This window comes from Ochotona curzoniae, unplaced genomic scaffold (genome assembly GCF_017591425.1).
Source record: "Ochotona curzoniae isolate NIBS_2020 unplaced genomic scaffold, NIBS_Ocur_1.0 scaffold_3208, whole genome shotgun sequence".
Classification (NCBI taxonomy): domain Eukaryota; kingdom Metazoa; phylum Chordata; class Mammalia; order Lagomorpha; family Ochotonidae; genus Ochotona; species Ochotona curzoniae.
This window is the reverse complement of record NW_024467106.1, coordinates 2,675,922-2,697,824: the sequence shown is the minus strand read 5'-3', so window position 1 is coordinate 2,697,824 and position 21,903 is coordinate 2,675,922. Positions and strand designations below refer to the sequence as shown.

Below are 21,903 nucleotides of genomic sequence, written 5' to 3'. Positions count from 1 at the left end.
TCTCTATAAATCTGCCTTTCCAACAAAAACCATCGGCTCAGCTCAGGCCACGGCAGCCACTTAGGAAGTGAACCAGCACATGAAAGATCTTTCCCTGTAAAACTGCCTTCCCAATAAAGACAATCAAGACACTGAGGTATTGGTAGAAGGCAGATATACAAATAAAACATAACAAAGTGTCCAAAATTACATCTGCAATCAAGGTGCCAAAGTACTCAGCGCAGAAAGAATCATCTTTTCGTTTTCTTTAAACACTTATTTACTTTTATTGGGAAGTAAGATTTACAGAGAGAAGGAGAGACAGAGAGAAACATCTTCCATCCACTGGTTCACTCCCCAAGTAGCTGCAATGATCAAAGCTGAGCTGATCTGAAGCCAGGAGCCCAGAGCCTCTTCCGGGTCTCCCACTCGGGTGCAGAGTCCCAAGGCTTTGGGCCGTCCTCGACTGCTTTCCCAGGCCACAAGCAGGGAGCCAGAAGGGAAGTGGAACAGCCAGGATATGAACTGGCACCCATATGGGAGCCCGATACATGCAAGGCAAGGATTTTAGTCACTAGGCTTCTGTGCTGGATCCAAGAACAGTCTTCTCAAGGAGTATCAATAAAAGTAGACATATAATATCAGCAACCCATGTACTATACACAAAATCCAAACCAAAGGACAGTTATCAAAAATGAACATGAAAACTAAACCATTCAGCTTACAAAAAAGTTCCAAAAGAGTATCTGTGAGCCAGGGTTAGGCAAGCATTTCTTAGGGCACAAAAAGCTAAGCTACACAAAATGTTAATAAACTAGATGTCATCACAATTAAAATTTCTGGGGCCCGGCACGGTGGTGCAAGTGGTTAAGGTCCTCGCCTTGCACGCCCGGGATCCCATATGGGCGCCGGTTCTATCCCAGCAGCCCCGCTTCCCTTCCAGCTCCCTGCCTGTGGCCTGGGAAAGCAGTCGAGGACGGCCCAAAGCTTTGGGACCCTGCACCCGCGTGGGAGACCCGCAAGAGGCTCCTGGCTTCGGATCGGCATAGTATTGGCCCGTTGCGCTCACTTGGGGAGTGAATCATCGGACGGAAGATCTTCCTCTGTCTCTCCTCTCTGTATATCTGCCTTTCCAATGAAAAAATAATAAAAAAAAATATTAAAAAAATAAAATAGAAATAAAAAAAATTTTTGCTCTTCAGACAGGAAAATTAAAAGGCAATCCACAGACTAGGAGGAAACACTTGTTAGGTTATGAATCTGAAAAGTAACCTGCATCCAGAAATAAGGAACTCTTGTAACTCCAAAGCAAGACAAACAATGTAAGAAAGAGAAGAGCGCCTGGCACGAGAGCCTAGTGGCAAAACCCTCGCCTTGCATGTGTCAGAATCCCATATGGGCACAGGTGTGCATCTTAGTTATCCCACTCCCCATCCAGCTCCCGCCTGTGGCCTGGGAAAGCACTCGAGGACGGCCCTGGGCCATGGAACTCTGCACCCGCGTGGGAGACCCGGAAGAGGCTCTGGGCTCCTGGCTTCAGATCAGCTCAGCTTTGCTCATGGCAGCCACTTGGCGTGTGAGCCAGCGGATGAAAGAATTTTCTCTGTCTTCTTCTCTCTGAAAATCTGCCTCTCCAATAAAAAGAAATCTTTTAAGAAAAATAAAAATAAGTCTTTTTAAAAAATAAAAAGCACTCACCTACAAACTCCCTGTATTTTTTCTGTTCACCAGGAAATTTCCGCAGATGTAACTGGTAGAAGTTGTCTTTGTTTGGAGAGCTGCTCCATTCCTGGGCCACCTGTACAGAAAGAGCAAATTAATAAAGCAAGACCAAACCAGAATGTCTTCAAAGGAACAACATTTTTCAAAGTAAACAGGAGCAAGATCCAGACCACAGACTCCTAGTTGACATATGATTATTTTGTGGCACTTTCGTGAAACTATCTAGAACTATCTTGTCTACCCAGTAGCTCCATGTGGTTATTTTACTTAAGCTCATCAAAACTTTAGAAATTAAAAATCGTACTGCTCCAACTGCTGACTCCCAGTGCCCCCGATGGCCTCTGGTCGGCACACTGCACACCGAGCTCAGAACATAGCCAAGAATACACAAACACTGCCTGCTGTCACTCTACCTTGCAAGTCAGTTAAAAAAAATATCCTGTATAAACATTTTTTAACATAATCAGATGGCTGGGCTCTCAAGAAAATTATCTTAAGAAAAAAAACCCTTGATTAAACGTCAGCCGCTCCTGAGGAGACCCGCAGCCCTCGGCCACAGGACAGCCCCTGCTCACACGCGCACGTCCGGCCTTCCTCTTCAAGAGCTGAAGACAAACAGCGATCTGTGCTCTGGGTCCCTCCTCTTCATCCTTACCAATTTCTTCCTGCCCGTGGCTCCTTCCTATCAACACACTCACTGAAGATCTTGCTTCCTGAATCATCTCCTCACTCTAGCATGCAAGTTTTCACAACGTTCCTTCCAAGTGCTTCCATTCGAGCTGTAAGCCTACTCTCTCGCCCGCCCAGCATCACTGCCTCGCTGTTCCTCCTGCTCTGGATCTCAGGGAGAACAGGAGAACCTTCAGCTCATGAGCAACTCCCGACCGCCAGGCCCTTGTGACTACTTCTAAATCCCGACTCTCGAAGGATAGCTTTCGGCAGACACTCACTATACAGGGAAGTATTCCACTGTGTTTCCTGTGTGTACGTAGAGAAATAGTACTATACTACAGTGAGATTTTTTCCTCCGTATTTCTAAAGCTGCCCAGTACTGCCTGCTGCATAGTATTCCCTCACGTGCAACAGGAACTGCTTACTTATCCACTTCAATGACATGAACAGTCCCAGAAAATCCGGCAGAAACCAATGGCCTGAATGGACACAGGTACCTAATCCTCCGGGCAGCAAACCACAGAATGAAACCATGAGCCCAGGGCCTGCACTGTGGCAGAGTAAAGCTGCTGTCGATAACACCCATAACCCACACGGCTATCAGTCTGTGTCCTGGCGGTTGAACTTCTGACCCAGCGCCCTATTAATGGCCTGGAAAAAGCAGTGGAACATGGCACCACTGTTTGAGCCCCCGCACCCACAAAGGAGCCATGGGCAGAGTTTCTGGCTACTGGCCATTGTGCCTTCTAGGGAGTGAGCCAGGGCATGAAGCTCTCTCCAAGAACAAATATGAAAGACCACTTGAGAACAAACCTCTGTTCCCCACATTCCCCTTCATTTCAGTCAATGTCCACGCACATTTCTACCAGGTTTTTCCTTCTGTGAACTGGCCACCTGTTGCCCATCTTCTGAAGGCTCAGAGCAGTTCTGAACATTGATGTGGATACGAGTTTGTGTGCAGTTCCTTGGCAATAGGAAAAACCCTTTCAACGTCACTGTCAAGTTCTTCTCTATTTAGGGGAAATTTCTAATTTTCTTATTAAGTATGTCTTCTTTTTCCCCCCTGAGCTTCTTTACAAGCAGACATTGGCACTTCCTTACCACCCTATCCACTCCCAAAAACCCATTTTCTGGCTCTTGCTTAGCCAGTAGAGGCAGCCCTCCCGACGCGCCTCTTCGCTGCAGCAGCAGCAGCCCGCTCCATTTGTGTGGCCGCAGCACCATGTGAAATGCGCCCTGGAAGCAGAGGAGTCTCCCCACTAACCGTCTGGACCCGCAGCATCACAGCTGCCTCCCCCAGACAATCGCTGCTGCCGTTCCCTGCGCACCCATTCTCCACACAGAGGTCACATTTGAGGCTGACGGGCAGCGACAACAAATCTAAGTTTTAGGTTGGAGGGGAAATGCCACTCATACTGACAACAGAAGAAAGGGTGGGAGGCGCTTGCTAAAATAGTGCACATTTACCTAATTCACATTTCTGTTTTAAATGCAAGGGTTCAAAAACAAGTATTCTCTTTCCGCCATGGACGCCACCCCATATGCTACGCAGCCCCCTACCTCCTGGCCACCCTTGGGGCAATGCTTCGCCCAGCACCAAGGACATCAAGACAACCTTGGACAGCGTGGGCACTGAGGCAGATGACAACTGGCTCAACAAGCTCGTCAGCAAGCCTAGCAGCAAGAAGGCTGAGGACGCGATCATCCTGGGCCTCAGCAAAGTGGCCAGTGTGCCAGCCGGCGCCATGGCCTAACGGGCTAATCCGGACGCCAGCTCATGTCCCAGTGCTCCATTTACCATCCAGCTGCCTGCTTGTGGCCTGGGAAGGCAGCAGAGGATGGCCCAAAGCCTTGGGACCCTGTACCCACGTGGGAGATCTGGAATAAGCTGACAGCTCCAGCCACTCTAGTCAGTTGGGGAGTGAACCAGCAGATGAAAGATCTTTCTCTCCATTTCTCCTCCTCTCAATAAATTTGCCTTTACAATAAAAATAAATCATAAAAAAAAAAATCGGTATCCTTGGCATCATCCACTTTAGAGTGCAAGATCCAATGTTTCTAAGGGTTGGAGTAAGCATTGCTATACTCCACCTCAAGTAACTGGTAAATCAATTATCTGGTAAACATTTCACGTTCTAAACAGAACCAACCAAATCTGCCTGAGCCCATCCCAGCAATGCCCCTCACAAGTGGTCACAGACTCCCAGCAGAACGAGCACGGCCCCTGGACTAGAGCCAAGGTCCATGTCGAAGCCCATGGCTTGTTTTTAAGAAGACTAAAACTATCAACTAAATAACAGAACTCAAATTCACTAATTGTTGACCTGTATAACCTAAAACTACTGAAACAATGCTGTGTAAACTACATGACTGAAAAAGGTCAAATTGTCAGTAGATCAAACTCCATGAAAATATCAAAATGACTTTCCAAAACAAGATTAACTCACTAGGACAAAGAAAGCAGAGGCAACAGAGTGGAAAGCTTTTGGAATCTGACAAGTATGTGGATGAATGGGGACTCAGAGAAAGTCCCAGAAGCTGGGTAACACCTGGGAACAATCAAACAGCTAACTCCAGGAGGCTCACTGAGAAGAGACTAACCTCTAATCCCAGCAAAAAAAAAAAAAAAAATTACAGAAACGTTCAGGATTTGTTTGTATGCTTCAATGTAATTTGCCCTTTGCTACCATCTCAAGAAAAAACAGTCAAAGCCTACATGGTAATAAGTAAATAAACACATGGGAACTGCTGCCGCTCTGAGACACCTCCCCTCACCTATTTGCTGATAAGTTTCTCCCTTTGTTATTACTGAACTTTATGTACCAGCAACCCTGCAGTGAGTCTGCAAGCACAAGGCGAAGGCCAACCGGTGCAGCCCCACCATCTAGAGCAGCGTGGCTGGCACACACGTTAACAGAAAACCCCAAGCAATACTTAACCCAGAAGTTCATCGCTTCATATACTTACTGTTTCAAAAGTATTCAGTATCATCAAAGGCAAAAAGACATTGAAATACTCTTCACAGTCCTGAAATTTGACAGGCACAGGTACTGAGATGGACTGACAAAGACTTGCTGGGGGACCACACTGATCAAAGTTCAAAAACATTTCATATTTCCACTTTAAGATCTCTTTAACAAAGGTGTCGGAGATAGACTGTGACGCAAAGACAGTGTTTGCTGGAGACGAAGTGAAGAAAGACCTGCTGTCCCCAAATGGAAGTGTGTAACGTTGCCTGCTGGAACTATTCGGAATCTGAGGAAGGCCAACATTGCACCAACTCTGGATTTCAGCCATCGGCTTTGACGAGACTGCGGAACCTGCATGTGGTTCTTTTGAAACAGACTGTCGCCCACTTGGTTTAGTTTTTAGAGATGACCGAAGTGCAGAAGTGTTCTCCAGTGACTTTGAAAGATTAGCAATCCGTGAAGTGCTACTTGAGGTAAAAATCTTTCTAGTGGAAGGTCTCAAAGGCTTAGCAGCAGCAGCAGGCAAGGCAGGCTTCCGGAACACGCCGTCCTCGGCCGCCCCGGCCTCCGCGCGCCCTGCGCAGTGCTCACCAGGGCTGCTCACGGTCCCAGCACAGGCTCGGTGCTCGCTCACTGGGCCGTGCCCAGACTCCAACTGCAGCCCACTTCCAGAATCAGCGGCTCCATGAATTACTTCAATTAGTTTATCATCGAAAGTCTCCATCTGTGAACACAGATCCATATCTTCAGGATCATTTTGGGTTAAAAATAAAGTCTCGTCGTCAGCGTCACTGCCGCACTCCGGCTCTTGCTCCTTCAAACCTGCCACCTCCATCCCACGTGCTGTCAGGTCGGCTCCACCCGAAGGCTCTTCCGAGGCAGAAGCAACTACTTCGGCTGCTGAGACTCTCTCATTTGCCACTGTAGAATCACACTGGTTCCACAGAGCAGCAGCATCAGCCACCTGAGGAGCAGAATTCGCTTTTAGGGTTTCTGGTTCAGAGGGGGTGCATTTCACCACCTGCTCTCCATTATCAGACGTATCACATTCTGGCCCAGATGCTTCACCAGCCTGGGCTGTGTGTGGTTCGGCACCTGGAACGACCCCAGTGTGACCACCACAGAATCCCTGTACCTTCTGCTGGGATTTGGGCCTCGCCTGCCTACGCAAAGAGGCATCTTGACATGCCAGCAGCTTCTTATTGTTTTTCACAGACAGAGTCTGAGGAGGGATCAATTTACTCTTTTTCCGTGTTTCAACTACGCCAACAGTTTTGCCATGGTCACGTAACTGAACTAGAGAATCTAAAGATCTCTGGGATAGTTCAAAAGCCCTTCGAGGTGCCTTTTTCAGACCAAGCTTCTCAACTGTAGAAGTTGGCGCAGGACACTGGCGAAGCTTCTTGGGCGGCACTACTGCAGGCATTACTCTACAACTCAGGTAGCTGAGACTCCTGCTCTGCCCTTGCCTGGCTTCTGAAGGCATTTTCTTAGAGGTTTTAGAAAGTGGGCCTCTCCTGCAAGTACGAAGCTTGCACGGAGGTTTCCTGGGCAAAGTGCCAGTGGCTCTGTCAGCACTGGAGTCAGGAGTCACCACTCTCTCATCCACACACCCCAGGTCGTTTTCTGAGTGGTGCCTGCCTCCCTCAGCCTGCCCTTCACTCCCGGTAGAAGATGAAGGCCTCACAGGCTCTTTGGCCACAGGCTTTTCAAGTCGTTTTCTCTTAGGTTTGACGTCAACTTCACGACACTCCTCGCCAGAAACATCCCTTTTCTGCGTCTCCGTGTGCCCTCCCATGCCCTTGGCCCCCTTCCTGGTGCACACTTTAGAACCACCGTCTGCAATGTCCCAAGCTCGTGTGACACTGAACGCGCGCATCACCCTAAACGATTCATCTTCAACTGGAGTCTTTTCCGGTTTCATTTCTTGCCAAGCAGAGTATATGTCAGATTCACTTTCAAACTCAAACAACTGAGACTCACTGCCCTCGGCCTCCAAGATGGACCTCACCTTTTCCTCCTTTAGGGGCTTTTCTTCCACAGAAACTGCCGAAGCACTCTGCTCTGGACAGACTTTGACGCATTTTTTGTCCTGTTTCTTCTGTTTTTCAAAATCCAGAAGTCTTTCTTCTTCCTCATCATCAGAATCTGAAATCACAATAATCTGACCGCGGTCCCCCACATTATCCTGGCTGGCTTTAAAATGTCTTTTGTCATCTTTCACTTTCCTCTGTAGCGGGGATGAGCTTCTCTGAGTTGAATCTGATGGAAATTTAATAACACTAGCTTGAGCTATTAAGGACAATTTGTGGAGGTCTCGGTCTACCTGAGAATCTGTTAAGATGTCTGATTTAGGACTGAAGCCAGGGACCTGATCTGCCAGGTTACGCAAAAGCACATCTGCACATTTGTTCATGTCCTTGTCTCTTGATTCATGTACAATCAGACAATTTCTAAAGGGAGATGTTTTATCCATTGAGGTAGGACTCAATTCTGCACAGGAGCCCAGATTCTTATCAACAGGGCTTTCCTGATTTTTACACTTGTTTCTATGGGAAGTATAACTGTCTAGCTCTTCATTTTCCAGTTCTCTTTTTTCACGATCCAGTAAACCACTGGAGACTAAAGACAGATTTTGCCAAAAGCGGGCCCTGCTCTGACCGGCTGCGTCCTTCCCTGAATGTAAGCTCTTGGCGTCAGACGCAGCCACCTTCTCGACGCTGTCGGCGCCAGGGCCGGAAGCCGCTCTCCGAGCCCGCTTCTTCAGGACGTCTGACAACTTTGCACAGATCTCATCTTTCTGTGCCTTTGTCTTTGGCTTGGGGATCTTACCGTCACCCTTGAGCGGTGATGGGGACACTTTTCCCAGAGAGCCAGACTCAGTCACAGAGGGCGTGGACGCTCTGACCCCTGCATCACACCCCCTGTCAGAACCGTTTCTTGAACTACACTTCTGCAGCTTGCATGGACAGGTCTCGTCTGCTGACGTCTGCCCTCCTGTGCTTATTTTGGTCTGATTATGGGCTCTTTCAGTGAAATGACTTCTATTCTGCTTTAAGCACAGCTGAACTGACAGATCATCTCCTTTTTTCAAATCCTTCATATAATCTTTCTCATTATCTTCCACGGTGCTACTTGCTTGGATCGATACATTCTCCTGCATGTGATGTGTGTCAGCTTTCATTGGTTCTTTAGAAGATGTGGGGCCGGAATTATCTACACAATGTGTCTCTTTCTTAAATTTCTTCTCCATGGGATCACTTTCTTCTTTACAAGGAATAGAAGGAATTTTACAGGTAGGAGTCGGATCCACAGATGTGTTACACTGAGGTACTTTGAATTTTATATTTCTAATAATTTGTTTTAAACAAGTTTGTAATTCGTGTGTTTCTTGACTAGTCAGTTGACAACCTAGAGATAAATTTTTCTGACGAATGAATCCATTGAGCTTGTCCTGGTATTGTTTACAAAGGGTTTGCTGCCCAAGCTGATAACCTTCTTTAAGGAGACTCAGAATCAAATGCACAGAAGCAAGCTGGACAGAGTTAGACGGTGATGAGAACACATTCACTCCAGACGACTTCTCAGAACTCCGTGCAAACGCAGTGGTAGGTAGCTTGGCGCACTTGACCACCGCTTCTACCCATTGCTGTGAGCTCACCCAGAGCAAATGCAAACATTTTTTATTTTTATGCAGTTCAATCACTGACACCAAAATTAAAAGAAAAAATTCAGTGACTTTGTCACACACTGCATCTGTTTGATTGAGGACATCTTTCACTTCGGAGTGCAGATGGTGGATAACCTCTACGATGTAAGCCACACCCAAATCTTTGAGATCCATGAGGGATTGAACAAAAGGGATGAACCACAGGAAGGTACTATTATGAACACGCATGTCTTGACCAATATCTGACTGAAGCACATTGGCTAATGTTTCCATTTCTTCATACATGTTAGGACAATAATCTGGGCAAATGGCTGATCTCCACCCTGCATCCTAAAATGAAACAAATACTGAAATTTAGGTAAACAAGTAACCATTCATAATGGGCTTTACCCCCAAGATGCAAAAAAGAAAATGTATTTCTCGAAGTTTTCTATTTTAGTTAGATATATACATGTAGGTATTGATGCTTAAGTCTCATGAAAAGACAAATGTATATCCTCATCACACACTCTGGGCCTTCTTCCATGAGCTGGCTTTAATTTCTAGTAATGCCACTTATCTCTCCCTTAACCCATAAACTCAAGTAAAATCTAAGTTCCCAAGTGTGCACAGTATAGAATCCCGCCCCCGCCCGATAGACAATGCAGCCTGGACCATCAGCAGACCTTTTTGTAGCAGTTAAGAACAGCTACGTATCATAAAATCAGCAATTCTAACTAGTCATGTGAAATACCCCATGCATAAAAGCAATACAAGGTCATCTAAGTTCATGCAATGTTCTATACCTTTTTTGTCTTTTCAGGATTGTAACTGTATACAATCTGGCTACAAGTCACCATATCATCCAAATATGACTCCGGTTCCAACTTGGTCCTTCAAATATCAAAAACAAACAGAAATTATTGCAATGAAAGAAAACAACGAAACCCCCGCTTGCTAAGTCAGTTGTGAGTCTTGAACCTGGCAGAGAGGTTTGTAACTTGTGCCAAGCACTTAACTGACCTTACAGAACTGTTGCGAATGTTCTGGATCTCTCTGTTGTAGCTCACATTGTTGATAATGGTCTGAAAGGCCTCAATAGGATCAATAAGTTGACCCCAGACCTTGGACCCAAGGCGATCCAGAATCACCATGAAGCAGTGCAGTGCTGGCCAGAAAGGATCCAGACTGTCATCTGAAACAAAATACAGCAACAATCAGGAAAACAGAAAAAATAAACGGAGGATCAGTACATGTTATCGGTCCATAGGCCTACAAGGTTCAGTGTCCACAAAATTCTACACATGCGGGCCCGGTGCCGTGGCCTAGCGGATAAAGTCCTCGCCTTGAATGCTCTGGGATCCGATATGGGCGTCGGTTCTAATCCTGGCAGCTCCACTTCCCATCCAGCTCCCTGCCTGTGGCCTGGGAAAGCAGTCGAGGAGGGCCCAAAGCCTTGGGACCCTGCACCCATGTGGGAGACCTGGAAGAAGTTTCTGGCTCCTGGCTTTAGATCGGCATAGCATTGGCCCGTTGCGGTCACTTGGGGAGTGAATCATCGGACGGAAGATCTTCCTCTCTGTCTCTTCTCCTCTCTGTATATATCTGACTTTGCAATAAATAAATAAATCTTAAAAAAAAATTTTTACACAAGCTTTCTAAAATCCTTTATGAATAGGTGCCTCCTCAGGTTGGTTAAAGAATTTATTGTTGGGGCCCGGAGGTGTGGCCTAGCAGATAAACTCCTCGCCTTGAACGCACCGGGATCCCATATGGGCACTGGTTCTAATCCCGGCAGCCCCACTTCCATCCAGCTCCCTGCTTGTGGCCTGGAAAAGCAGTAGAGGATGGCCCAAAGCTTTGGGAACCTGCACCCATGTGGGAGACCAGGAGGAAGGTCCTGGCTCCTGGCTTCGGATCGGCATAGTATTGGCCGTTGCGCTCACTTGGGGAGTGAATCATCGGAAGGAAGATCTTCCTCTCTGTCTCTCCTCTTCTCTGTATATCTGACTTTGCAAAAAAATAGATAAATCTTTGAAAAATAAATAAATCAATAAAGAGAATTTATTATTGGGCCGGCGCAATAGTGTAGTGGTTAAAGTCCTTGCTTAGCACGCACCAGGATTCCATATGGGTGCCGGTTCTAATCTCGGCAGCTCCACTTCCCATCCAGCTCCATGCTTGTGGCCTGGGAAAGCAGTTGAGGACGGCCCAAAGCTTTGGAACCCTGCACCTGAGTGGGAGACCCAGAAGAGCTCCTGATTCTTGGCTTTGCATTGGCTCAGTTCCAGCCATTGCAGTCACTAAGGGAGTGAACCATTGGACAAAAGATCTTTCTCTCTGTCTCTCCTCCTCTCTGTCTATCTCACTGTCCAATAAAAATAAATAAATTAATTTTAAAAAGTTACTTTGCTTTTATTAGACAGTTGGATAGAGAGAGGAGGAGAGACAGAGAGGAAGATCTTCCATCTGGTGATTCACTTCCCAGGTGGGCACAATGAAGGAGTTGCGCCAATCCAAAGCCAGGAGCTTCTTCTGGGTCTCCCTCGTGGGTACAGGGTCCCAAGGTGTTAGGCCACCCCCCACTGCTTTCCAGGCCACAAGCAGAGAGTTGGATGGGAAGTGGGGCAGCTGGGATTAGAACCGGTGCCCACATGGGATTCTGGTATGTGCAAGGCAAAGACTTCAGCTGCTACTCTACCACATGGGGCCCAATTTGGTTGACAAAATTTCATGGTATCAATCATGACTACCTGGAATCTTTCTCGTCATCCACAATTTTGTATTCACCTCTAAAAACACTAATATTTGTATTTATTAACCACCTAGGAAAACATGCTAAATTCAGGTTACTAAAAGCAGGAAGTAACTCTAACCAACTGATTGCCATTTTAAAGCATCCAAAGTTCTTGGGAAACTTTTGATGAAACTGGCCTACTGCTCAGTCCTGCCATGGACGTTATGTGTATACACGTTGTCTGTCTAACATTTATTAAGAGCTCTCCCCATAACTGGTTTACCAATAAAAATGTACTCATAAATATCACTAAACTAACACAAAAATATTTTTGGCTCACGTGACTTAAATCTCTGATAGGCAATTTTACATTTGTCTATAAAAAGAAACATTTTTAAGTCATTTCATTGACACGTTTTTGTTCAAGTTCACTGGTCAAACAGGTTATTCATGTTAGAGTCTCCCTGCTCTCTGTAATGTACAATTTAGTTTCTATGGTTGTTTGGCAAGAATCCCAACTTCAGGACCCGACACCGTGGCCTAGCGGATAAAGTCCTCGTCTTGAACGCACTAGGATCCCATATGGGCGCCAGTTCTAATCCCGGCAGCTCCACTTCCCATCCAGCTCCCTGCCTGTGGCCCGGGAAAGCAGTGGAGGACGGCCCAAAGCCTTGGGACCCTGCACCTGCGTGGGAGACCCAGAAGACGCTCCTGGCTCCTGGCTTCAGCTTGGCACAGCTTCAACCGTTGCGGTCACTTGAGGAAGATATTTTTCTCTGTCTCTCTTCCCTTCTATATATCTGACTTTTCAATTAAAAAATAAATAAATAAATCTTTAAAAAAATAGAAAGCATTGGATCTTTTCATAAATGTTTTTTCCAAGTTGTTAGTTGACTGCTTTCACTTAATACTGTTACAGAGCTTATGCAATCTGGGAGTTCTGCCTCTCCCTTCATTTCTCTTCTATTCCCAAGTTGAAAAACTTTTTTTTCTTTTTTGCTAAAAATTTTTTTTTAATTTTTTTTTTATTGGAAAGTCAGATATACAGAGAGGCGGAGAGAGGAAGATCTTCCATCCGATGATTCACTCCCCAAGTGGCCTCAACGGCCAGAGTTGAGCCAATCTGAAGCCAGGAGCCAGGAGCCTCTTCCGGGTCTCCCACACAGGTGCAGGGTCCCAAGACTTTGGGCCGTCCTCGACTGCTTTCCCAGGCCACAGGCCGGGAGCTGGATGGGAAGCAGGGCTGCCGAGATTAGAATCAGCGCCCATATGGGGTCCCAGCAAGCGCAAGGCGAGGACTTTAGCTGCTAGGCTACAACACTGGGACCTAAATTTGCTTTATTCTTCATGGCAAATGGCAAAAAAGGAGATGGTCTCAGGTCAGAGTATCAGGACAAAGAAACAGCAAGACAGCAACCACAGCATGGTCCCTGTCCCACTCAGTATCTACCGCCACTAGTACAAGTCCCAGGGCAAAGATACAGTTGGGGGTTTACTTTCAACACCAGCTCAGCCAAATCCTGGCCCCACTGCCTGGGGGAGGACCTGTGAAAGTGCTAGGGAAAACTCACTGGACCGTGAAGAACTCTCTAGAGGTACAGCTTGAGATCCAAGCCTTATGAGATAATCTTTTTTGCTTATAATGCCTGGCCACATATAAAAGACCATTTAGCCTGGCTACATATGTAAGATTAAACAGTACAGCCAAAAATGAGAGCTTAACCTATGCAATAACTTCACAGCTAAATTATTTTGCACTGCACAGCTCTGCTCATAGGCATTACCTTATCCCACGGGCAAAGACTGTCAGTACACGCCTCTGACCACAGACTCCCAGCTCAGCCTATTAAGGAATGACTCAACAGTGGCCTGGAAGACTGACACGGCTCCTTAAGCCAGGCACCACCTTAGACACCTGCTTTCCCCATGTCTTGACCTCCTCAGGGCCCCACTTTACACCCTTTCGGTTTAAGCTGCACTATGCACCAAACCCTGTACTTCAGGATTCCCTGCTCCGCCAATGCCCTGGGGCAGCTCTCAGTGCTATCCACCCACAGCCCCATCGCCAATCCCCGACACCCCCCAGGTGCTCTTCCTTCTCCTCTCCTGGTGCTCTCTCCGTCTCTCTGCATGCTCTCTCTCTTTCTTGCCCCCTCATGCAGAGTCTCTGCTTCCTGCCTTCCTTTCCCGCAGCCGCCTCCCCCTATAGAAATAAAGGACTTCTCATGCCTTGTGGTGTCTGGTGTCCTGGGTCTGTGGTAACAATAGCTAACATATAGAACAGACCATCCCCAGGGCCGGGGCAGGGACTCTACTAGCTAATCCTCTGCCTGCAAGTGGCAGCACCAAATACACACGGCAGTTCATGCCCTGGATGCTCTACTTCGATCCAGCTCCCTGCTACTGGCCTGGGAAAGCAAGAGACATGGCCCAGAGCCTTGGGACGCTGGACCTGCATGGGAGAACCAAAACAAAACAAAACAAAACAAAACCAAAAAAAAGGCTCCTGGCTCCGGGCTTTGGATCGGCTCAGCTCCAGCCATTGCGGCCACTTGGGAAGTGAATCAGCAGATGGAAAATCTTTCTCTCTCTCCTTTTCTCTATAAATCTGACTTTCCCATAGAAATAAATAAATCTTAAAAAAAAAAAAGAAAAAGTTTTACACTAATATTTTCGTTTAAAGTTTCCCACAAATGAGTTTATACTTAAGCTGCTGGAAGACAGTTAACATGTTTAATCTTTAGTGATTCATTCCTTCCTAAAGACTAGAAAAATGTATTGATTTATTTAAGTGGAAATCTTCCATGAACAGCCTGATAGCAACATCCAGCAGAGGAGGATGGGAATGGGGTTCCGCAGTTAACACACATGACCATAACCTGCGGCTTTCTCTTCCACGCCACCTAAAGCAGCAAGGTCCGAGAGAATGTTCTGACGATGGAAATGGTCTCCACCTGCATTGTCTAAAACATTAAGCCACCTGGCCCATGTGGCTCCGGGACAGGATCAGCCTTGGGACAGGATTGGCGAGACTGAACATGTCATCTGTGGCTGATGGTTCCTGCGCACAATGCAGCCCTGGGACTCACGGAGCAAAGGAAGCAATGGGGAATCCTGGGCCGGAGAGGCTTGCCATGTAACGCTGAATTCTGCCTTGTTCCCGAAGGTTCTTCCACAGGTTGAACTTCATTCAGCCTCTTACTTTTTTAGATATGAAAATGTTGACTTCCAGGCTTCAGCACCTCTCATAAAAGGATGGTATTCAATTAAAGTCTGAAGATTCTTTCTAAAGTAAAGTTTGAATGTGTGTCCTGAAGCATAAAAAGTCAACTCTTTTCTTCTACAATACACCTCAATTCAAAAGGTGACACCAAAATTAATTTAAAAAAAGACAAATAAAGACAAAGAAAAAAGAATAAAGTAAAAGGTGACACCAGCCTTTTAAAGTGCATCATCATAGTACACAAAGACAGGTGTCAAGCAGACTTTCTTACCATCTGATTGTCTTTCCATGGTGTGAAGTATTGATTGCATAAAGTCGTTTTGTTTGTCTGACCCCAACAGCAGTGAGTCCATGGCTTGCTCTTCAAGAATGGTCAGCAACATGCAAATCCCTGTAAAACCAGCCACAGCTTCCCTGAACTAACAAAGTTAACAGGAGTCCAGTGCCTTCTCTGATTAAGGCAGGAATGTGCCACTAAAACAAAAACCAGTTCCTCAAACATTTAAGTCTGAGTCACATACACACAACTGCCCCCAATCGGGGCTTTAGGCTTACTCCAATGGAAAAGAGGAAGCAATTCTAGCTTGGATTATCACATAACTTGCATTTCAACGAAACTAAAATGATTTCAATCTTAAGATATACCATACTCCACGTAGCACTGGCAAAGAACAAGTTACTCCAACATGACCCACGCTCCTGAACTGGAATCAGTAAAAGCAAGGGAGACCTGCTTTGAGTCAATACACAAAGAACTTGTAAACAGTGTCACTATCACTGCCTACCAACACCTAACGCAATGAAGAGGCTATTAATGGTTAAACTCCATTTATGTCAACGATTTACTAATATTTTTCTACACTAAGACTGGTTCTCACAGAAGATTCCTTTGACAGTGGTTTTTCTTCTTCAGGAGTTTGCTAATATAAACAATAATAAGAAATGCAATGGATCAATGACTAGAACTGAGAACTCGGGATCTACGGAGCCAGTCGGCGGAGCTGCCGTCCTTCTCGGGACGCTCTGACCGACACACGGCACACAGCACTCACCTAGCCAGTAGTTTTTGTAGTTGGTAGTATCATACATGTGTGAAGGCAGAAGAATCAGTTTGCCCTTTTCAAGAACAGAAGAAGTATAAATGTCGGGACTTTCTAAAAGCCCCAACTCAATGACTTTAAAAAGGCAAGTTAAAACCTCCTGTAAGTCATAGTAATCATCTCTGTCCACTTTTCCCAGATTTCTTGCAGTCAGGATAGCCCAGCGTCGAACCTAAAGGTGGAAACAATGTTCATTACTTCACTCGACAAGCAATGGTCTACATACAGCAACCAGACGGATAAAAACAGGATTCTCTGCACATTTCAAGGCTAAAAGAGGGGGCAAGCATTGTGGTGTGGCAGCTCAAGTTGCTGAGATGTCAACAAACCACAAGCATGGCCAGTTTGACCCTGGCTGCTCCCTGCTAATGGCCTGGGAAAAGCAGCAGAAGACGACCCAAGTGCTCTGGCCCCTGCACACACGTGGGAGACCTGGATGAGCTCCTGGCCTCAACCCGGCCCAGCACTGACCATCAGTCATCTGGCGAGTGAATCACAGACTAGAAGAGTTCTCTAACCTTCTCTGTTACTCTTTCAACCAATCTTTGAAAAGATCTTCCTATTTCCCCTCTCTCTGTAAATCTGTCTTTCCAATAAAAATAATTTTTTAAAAGTAAGTAAAGGGCCCGGCGTGGTGGTGCAGTGGTTAAGGTCCTCGCCTTGCACGCCCGGGATCCCATATGGCCTCTGGTTCTAATCCCGGCAGCCCCTCTTCCCATCCAGCTCCTGCCTGTGGCCCGGGAAAGCAGTAGAGGACGGCCCAAAGCCTTGGGATCCTGCACCCGTGTGGGAGACCTGGAAGAGGCTCCTGGCTTCGGACTGGCATAGCATCGGCCGTTGCGCTCACTTGGGGAGTGAATCATCGGAAGGAAGATCTTCCTCTCTCTGTCTCTCCTCTCTGTATATCCGCCTTTCCAATAAAAAATAAAATAAATCTTTAAAAAAAAAAAAGTAAGTAAAACATGTATGAAGTAGTAATTAATGTAATGTGTAGATCTTTAATCTCGATTGAAAGCAGCCCTAACAGACCACTTATGACACAATCATTTGCACTTATTTAAACACTGATGGGAAATATGGTAGTAAGGCATTACTATCATTTTAACTGTGCCAATAGTACTCAAAATCGTATCTGAAATACGGTCGGCCTGAATAAATGCTATGAGAACCCTTGACCCAAGTGAGCAGGCGCTCCTGTGACCTAGCAAAATGCTGGCAATCTCTCCTCCGACCGTCCTGAGGGCCTAGCAGTCCTGCTCCAGGCGGGGTCCGAAGCCCACCCACCCTCCCGACGCCCTGCTCTCCCAGACAGCGTGCAGGTGCACCTGTCAGCTCTCCCATCTAGATCCCACCTTCGCCTGAGCATTTTCCACCCCTCACGTCTTCGGCCGACTGAGGTACATTCCGTAACCTGCTCAGTTGTCTCCCAAGTGTGTTTAGTCACATTTAAGTCATTAATCCACCTAATCTTTTTTTTTAAGTATCCTAGTTCAATCTTTAAAAAATATAGATGGCTGGTCTTGTAATGGTGGTTTTCAAGTACTTCTTTTACATATCACTTTTTATATATAAATGTACACACATTTTATAAACAACATCTGCTGTATAATTCTAATTCTCAAAATTCAAAACTCAGAAAGTTCTGAGAGTATAATCCCTTCTCACAGGGACCCCTACCCACACACACCTGCGGGCCTCTGACAAGGACTCAGCTGAGCCTGTGTCCCTCTGCAGAGCCTTTGCAAGGCGCTCCTGGGAGGGACGCACGAGCAGGGCCAACAGCCAAGTCTCAGGACAGCTTGGGAGACGTTCAGGACTGCCCTTTCCACACTCAGATATCAAAGACACACTGTTGTCTCCGTCCACCTGTGAATTTATTTCTTTTATTTTTTGAGGGATAGTCCTACCAGTTCTGTTTTACGCAAGGGTTTCACTCCAGCTCCTCAGCTGAAAGCCACTAACAAGCCAAGTGAAAGCCCTGATCTGAGCAACCTTGGCCAATAGTCTCAGGACAGCTGTGGCCTGCCTCTCTTGCTCTCTCTCTCGCTTGCTCTCTCTCTGCTTTCCTGTACTCACTAACTGGCACCGGTGTTGTTTCCAAGTTCATTCTAAGTGTACTATCAACTTTTTATATGTATGCAAGGGGTACTTCAAAAATCTGGCATTGGGAGAGGTTCTGATGGAGTAGCCTGGGCAACTCCTCTGGCAGGACACAGACCCTGCGGGTAAGCGCAAGAAGCATGAATGGAAACTGCCCATAGTAGGTCACAAGACGTTTCCCACTGGCATACATTAGGCATGGATCGGGGGCAGACCAGGCTGAATCAGTTCACGTCATCACTGGCAAATCCAAGCACCAGAAGAGAGTGAGGGTCGAGCCAGGTTCAGCCGCGATAAAAACCAGTCCACAATACAGAATGCCAGGGTGAGGGTACCTGTACTGGATGTGACTGCAGTGCCCATCCAGCACACGTGAGAACCAGGAAGGGAGGGGGCAGAGCCAGCAGGGGAATAATGGGTGGTTCCCCTGCTAGACAGCTACTCCCACTGGAGAGCATGAACTGGGATGGGGGCAGACCAGACTAAGCAGGGCTATAACACCTGTACGCCTCACGTGGACTAGATCAGGGAAAAGTCAGGCTGGGCTGATTATTCCTACTGGTGCAATCTACAATCAGTGGGCGAGGGTTGTTTGGGCATAGCCGCAGCATCAGCTGGTAGAAACTGGCACTGGGGGGTAGGGGGTAATTCTGTCAAATTAAACTGCAGAACCACCTGGGAAGTGCACACTATGGGAGTGAGAGACCTGGGAGGGAAATAGTGGGTTCCCCCTTCTTGGGTTACCACTCCCATGGGAGGGCATGAAAACTAGGACAGGGGCTGGGGTAGCTAGACAGAGAGGCACTCAACAACACCCGTGAGGGGCTTGATTGTTGAGCTGGTTAGATGGTCTAAGCTTCAATGCCAATTGCCACATACGAGAGCTAAGGGGGATGTGGGACAGATTGGACTGGTCTGCTACACATACTGGAAAAAACCGGGTAGGGGCGGGCCTGGTGGGGGTTATTGTGGGTCGCTCTCACCAGGCTGCAGCTCCCACTGGTTTATGCGAGGGCCGAGTATGCGCTGTGCAGAACCAGTCTGGACTGCAACACCCATTGGTTCCAGTGGAAGGCAGGGCTGAAAACAGAACTAACCCAGCAATTGCAACTACCAGCTGATGGGGGCATGGACTGTGCTGGGCCCTGTACTTGCTGGTGCATACAAGAATCTGGTCTGGGAACACCTCAGACGAAGTTTCTTTGGGGATCTCCCCAATTGAAATGTTGAACTCAGAACCCTAACCATAAAAGGACAGAAGATGGAACAAGTTAATCAACCACCTCAGCTATAGGTTGGCAACAAAATACCAGGCAAATAGAGACGCTATGATGGACAATGTCAATTAATGGATTTTTCAACGACCTCATCGTGTTTGGAGAGGCGAGACTGGCAGTGATTCGTAACTGTTGAACTATCGAAACCACTTGAGCGAGTATCTCAGAGCATGCCCCACATGCGGGACTAGGGGTGGGTGGGAAACCAGGTGGGACTTCTCCCTTAATATCCCCCTTTACCTCAGATACATGAAGGAAACAATATGGAAATAATAATCTTACCCACTTTCCTATAGCCTTTGAACCTTTTTACCCAAATTAACTATGTAAAGATTGTAAAAAAAAAAAAAAAAGTTCATGCAAAATCAAAATTAAAAGATAACGTGGGCCTAGGGCGTGGCGTGATAGTGTAGCAGCTCACGTCCTCTCCTTGATCATCTTCTTGAATCCAACTGGACCCTTACTATCCTGTGTCAATCTAATCCTTCTGTTCTCAAAATAATGAATTTGAAAAGGAGAAAGACACAGAGAGCTCGCATCTGCTGAAGCACTCCTTACACGCCCTGAGCCACCTGGACCGGGCAGCCAGGTCCCCACGGGAGGCAGGGAAGCCACTGCCTGGCGTCACCCGCTGCAGCCAGGGTGCAGACACTTCACCTTGGGAACGGGTGTCCCGAGCAGAGCCCTCACTGCTGGGCAAATGCTTGGATTCTGTGTCTTCATGTGTCATCATTTCCTAAGAGGAGCTTCTCAGCTTTGATAGTATTTTCATTATTCTTACTATAGGTTTTCATTCTCTTGACATACTAGACAGGTCCTTAAAAGCAGCACACTACTCTCTAAGTTTCAAGAAATGTATTGGGCAAAATGATTATTGAAAAAAATGTATTTACATGTTTCTCCACTATTTCCTCATCTTGACCTTTTCTTTTGAGTTTTTTTTTAACAGAATTTTTTTTTTCCCATTTGAAAGGCAGAGTTAAGAGACAGACAGATCTTCCATCCACTGGTTCACTCCTCAAATGGCACATGCCCCAGAGCTGTGCCCAGCTAAAGCCAGGAGCCTCTTTCGTGTCTCCCACATGGATGCAGAGCACAAGGACCTGAGCCATCCTTCACTGCCATAGCAGGAAGCTGGAGTGAAAGTGGAGCAATCAAGACGAGAGCCAGCATCCGTATAGAATGTCAGCACTGCAGATAGAGGCTTAGTCCACTACATGTTAGCTCCAGCTCCCTATTCCGGGATTTCTACGTTAATATTACTACTTATATCCTTAACACCTCATAGCTTTTCTTTATATATTTTCTATTTATCTTTCTCTTCTTAGGAATCTGCTCAATGTAATCCAATAATTCAATAATTCAATAATTTCCTATTATATTATTTATTCTGTCTCCTAAAGCCTTTATTCTAAATATCACATTTTTCACATCTTGCAACTCCTCCATGCTTGCTTCTGTTCTATTCCTGGCCCACAGGAAGTTGGCTTTTACGGGGTGTCACTATCCCTTTTGACTTCTGTCTTTTCAGAATTGTTTTCTCTATCTTATATGTTAGATAAGGAAAAAAATTCACTACTGTCTTCACAAAAATTTCCACTAGCGTATTCTTGGTTGCTTTCAATATGTCTTTTTTCCAATCTTTTGAACACATGTACGTACCTGAGGGGCAGAGAGACAAAGAGCTCCCCTCTGCCGGCTCTCCAAACGCACACAGCGGCAGGGCTGACCCGCACGGGCAGCGAGGTCTTTCAGGCAGCGGAGGTCTCACGCCACTGCCTGCCAGGGGACCTGCCACAGCAGGAAGCTAGAGTGCCAGGACAGCCCCTAGCCTCGGGCATGTGGATGCTGGGGGCAGGGTACCTGCACACAGCCCACCCCGTGCAAGACCCGCTGCGGGGCTCCCTGCTGGTCCATCTGCATTTGGGCACTTAGAATCGTCCCAGGTCCCCTTTCCCTAATCCAGTTTATATATTTTCAGATATTTCATCTGGTACTTCCATGAGAGCAGGCAGGTACAAAAATCAAGAAGAGTCGTCCTTTAGCTAAGATGCTAAAAGAAATCAAATTCCTCCTCATTTGCATTTATCTTATGCTCAACCTTCTTGTTTTTGTTTTATTATTTTGTTTTCGTTCATGCTAAACCTTCACGTGCTACCAAGTACTCTCCCCCCCCACAGAGCCCACAACACCTTCTACTTAGCTGCAGTAATTTTAAAATGAGAAAAAAACAGCAAATATTTTAAACAAAATACACAGCAAAAACATTTTTTTAAAGATTCTTTTTTTTTTTTTTACTGCAAAGTCAGATACGCAGAGGAGGACAGACAGCGAGGAATATCTTCCATCCGATGATTCACTCCCCAAGTGGCCAGAACGGCCGGAGCTGAGCCAACCCAAAGCCAGGAGCCAGGAGCTCTTTCAGGTCTCCCACATGGGTACAGGGTCCCAAGGCTTTGGGCCGTCCTCGACTGC

The 21,903-nt window shown here is 46.6% G+C and overlaps 1 protein-coding gene and 1 non-coding gene across 8 annotated transcripts in view; both read right to left on the bottom strand.

The window, feature by feature from the left end:
* The window catches only part of SETX (senataxin), a 59,831-nt gene that overhangs the window by 30,390 nt on the left and 7,538 nt on the right, over positions 1-21,903 (bottom strand). For 5 of the 7 annotated variants that reach the window (XM_040963736.1, XM_040963738.1, XM_040963737.1 and 2 more), the window contains 6 exons: positions 16,004-16,223; positions 15,223-15,342; positions 10,015-10,186; positions 9,798-9,885; positions 5,341-9,342; positions 1,678-1,777 (listed from right to left, as the gene is read on the bottom strand). In XM_040963736.1, the coding sequence (XP_040819670.1) occupies positions 1,678-1,777; positions 5,341-9,342; positions 9,798-9,885; positions 10,015-10,186; positions 15,223-15,342; positions 16,004-16,223 (4,702 nt within the window). The remainder of the gene's footprint in view (positions 1-1,677; positions 1,778-5,340; positions 9,343-9,797; positions 9,886-10,014; positions 10,187-15,222; positions 15,343-16,003; positions 16,224-21,903) is intronic. The other 2 variants (XM_040963741.1, XM_040963742.1) reach the window with 2 other exon arrangements.
* LOC121145164 lies at positions 13,157-13,288 on the bottom strand. Its single transcript, XR_005881961.1, has one exon. It is a non-coding gene; the product is annotated as a small nucleolar RNA SNORA30/SNORA37 family (small nucleolar RNA).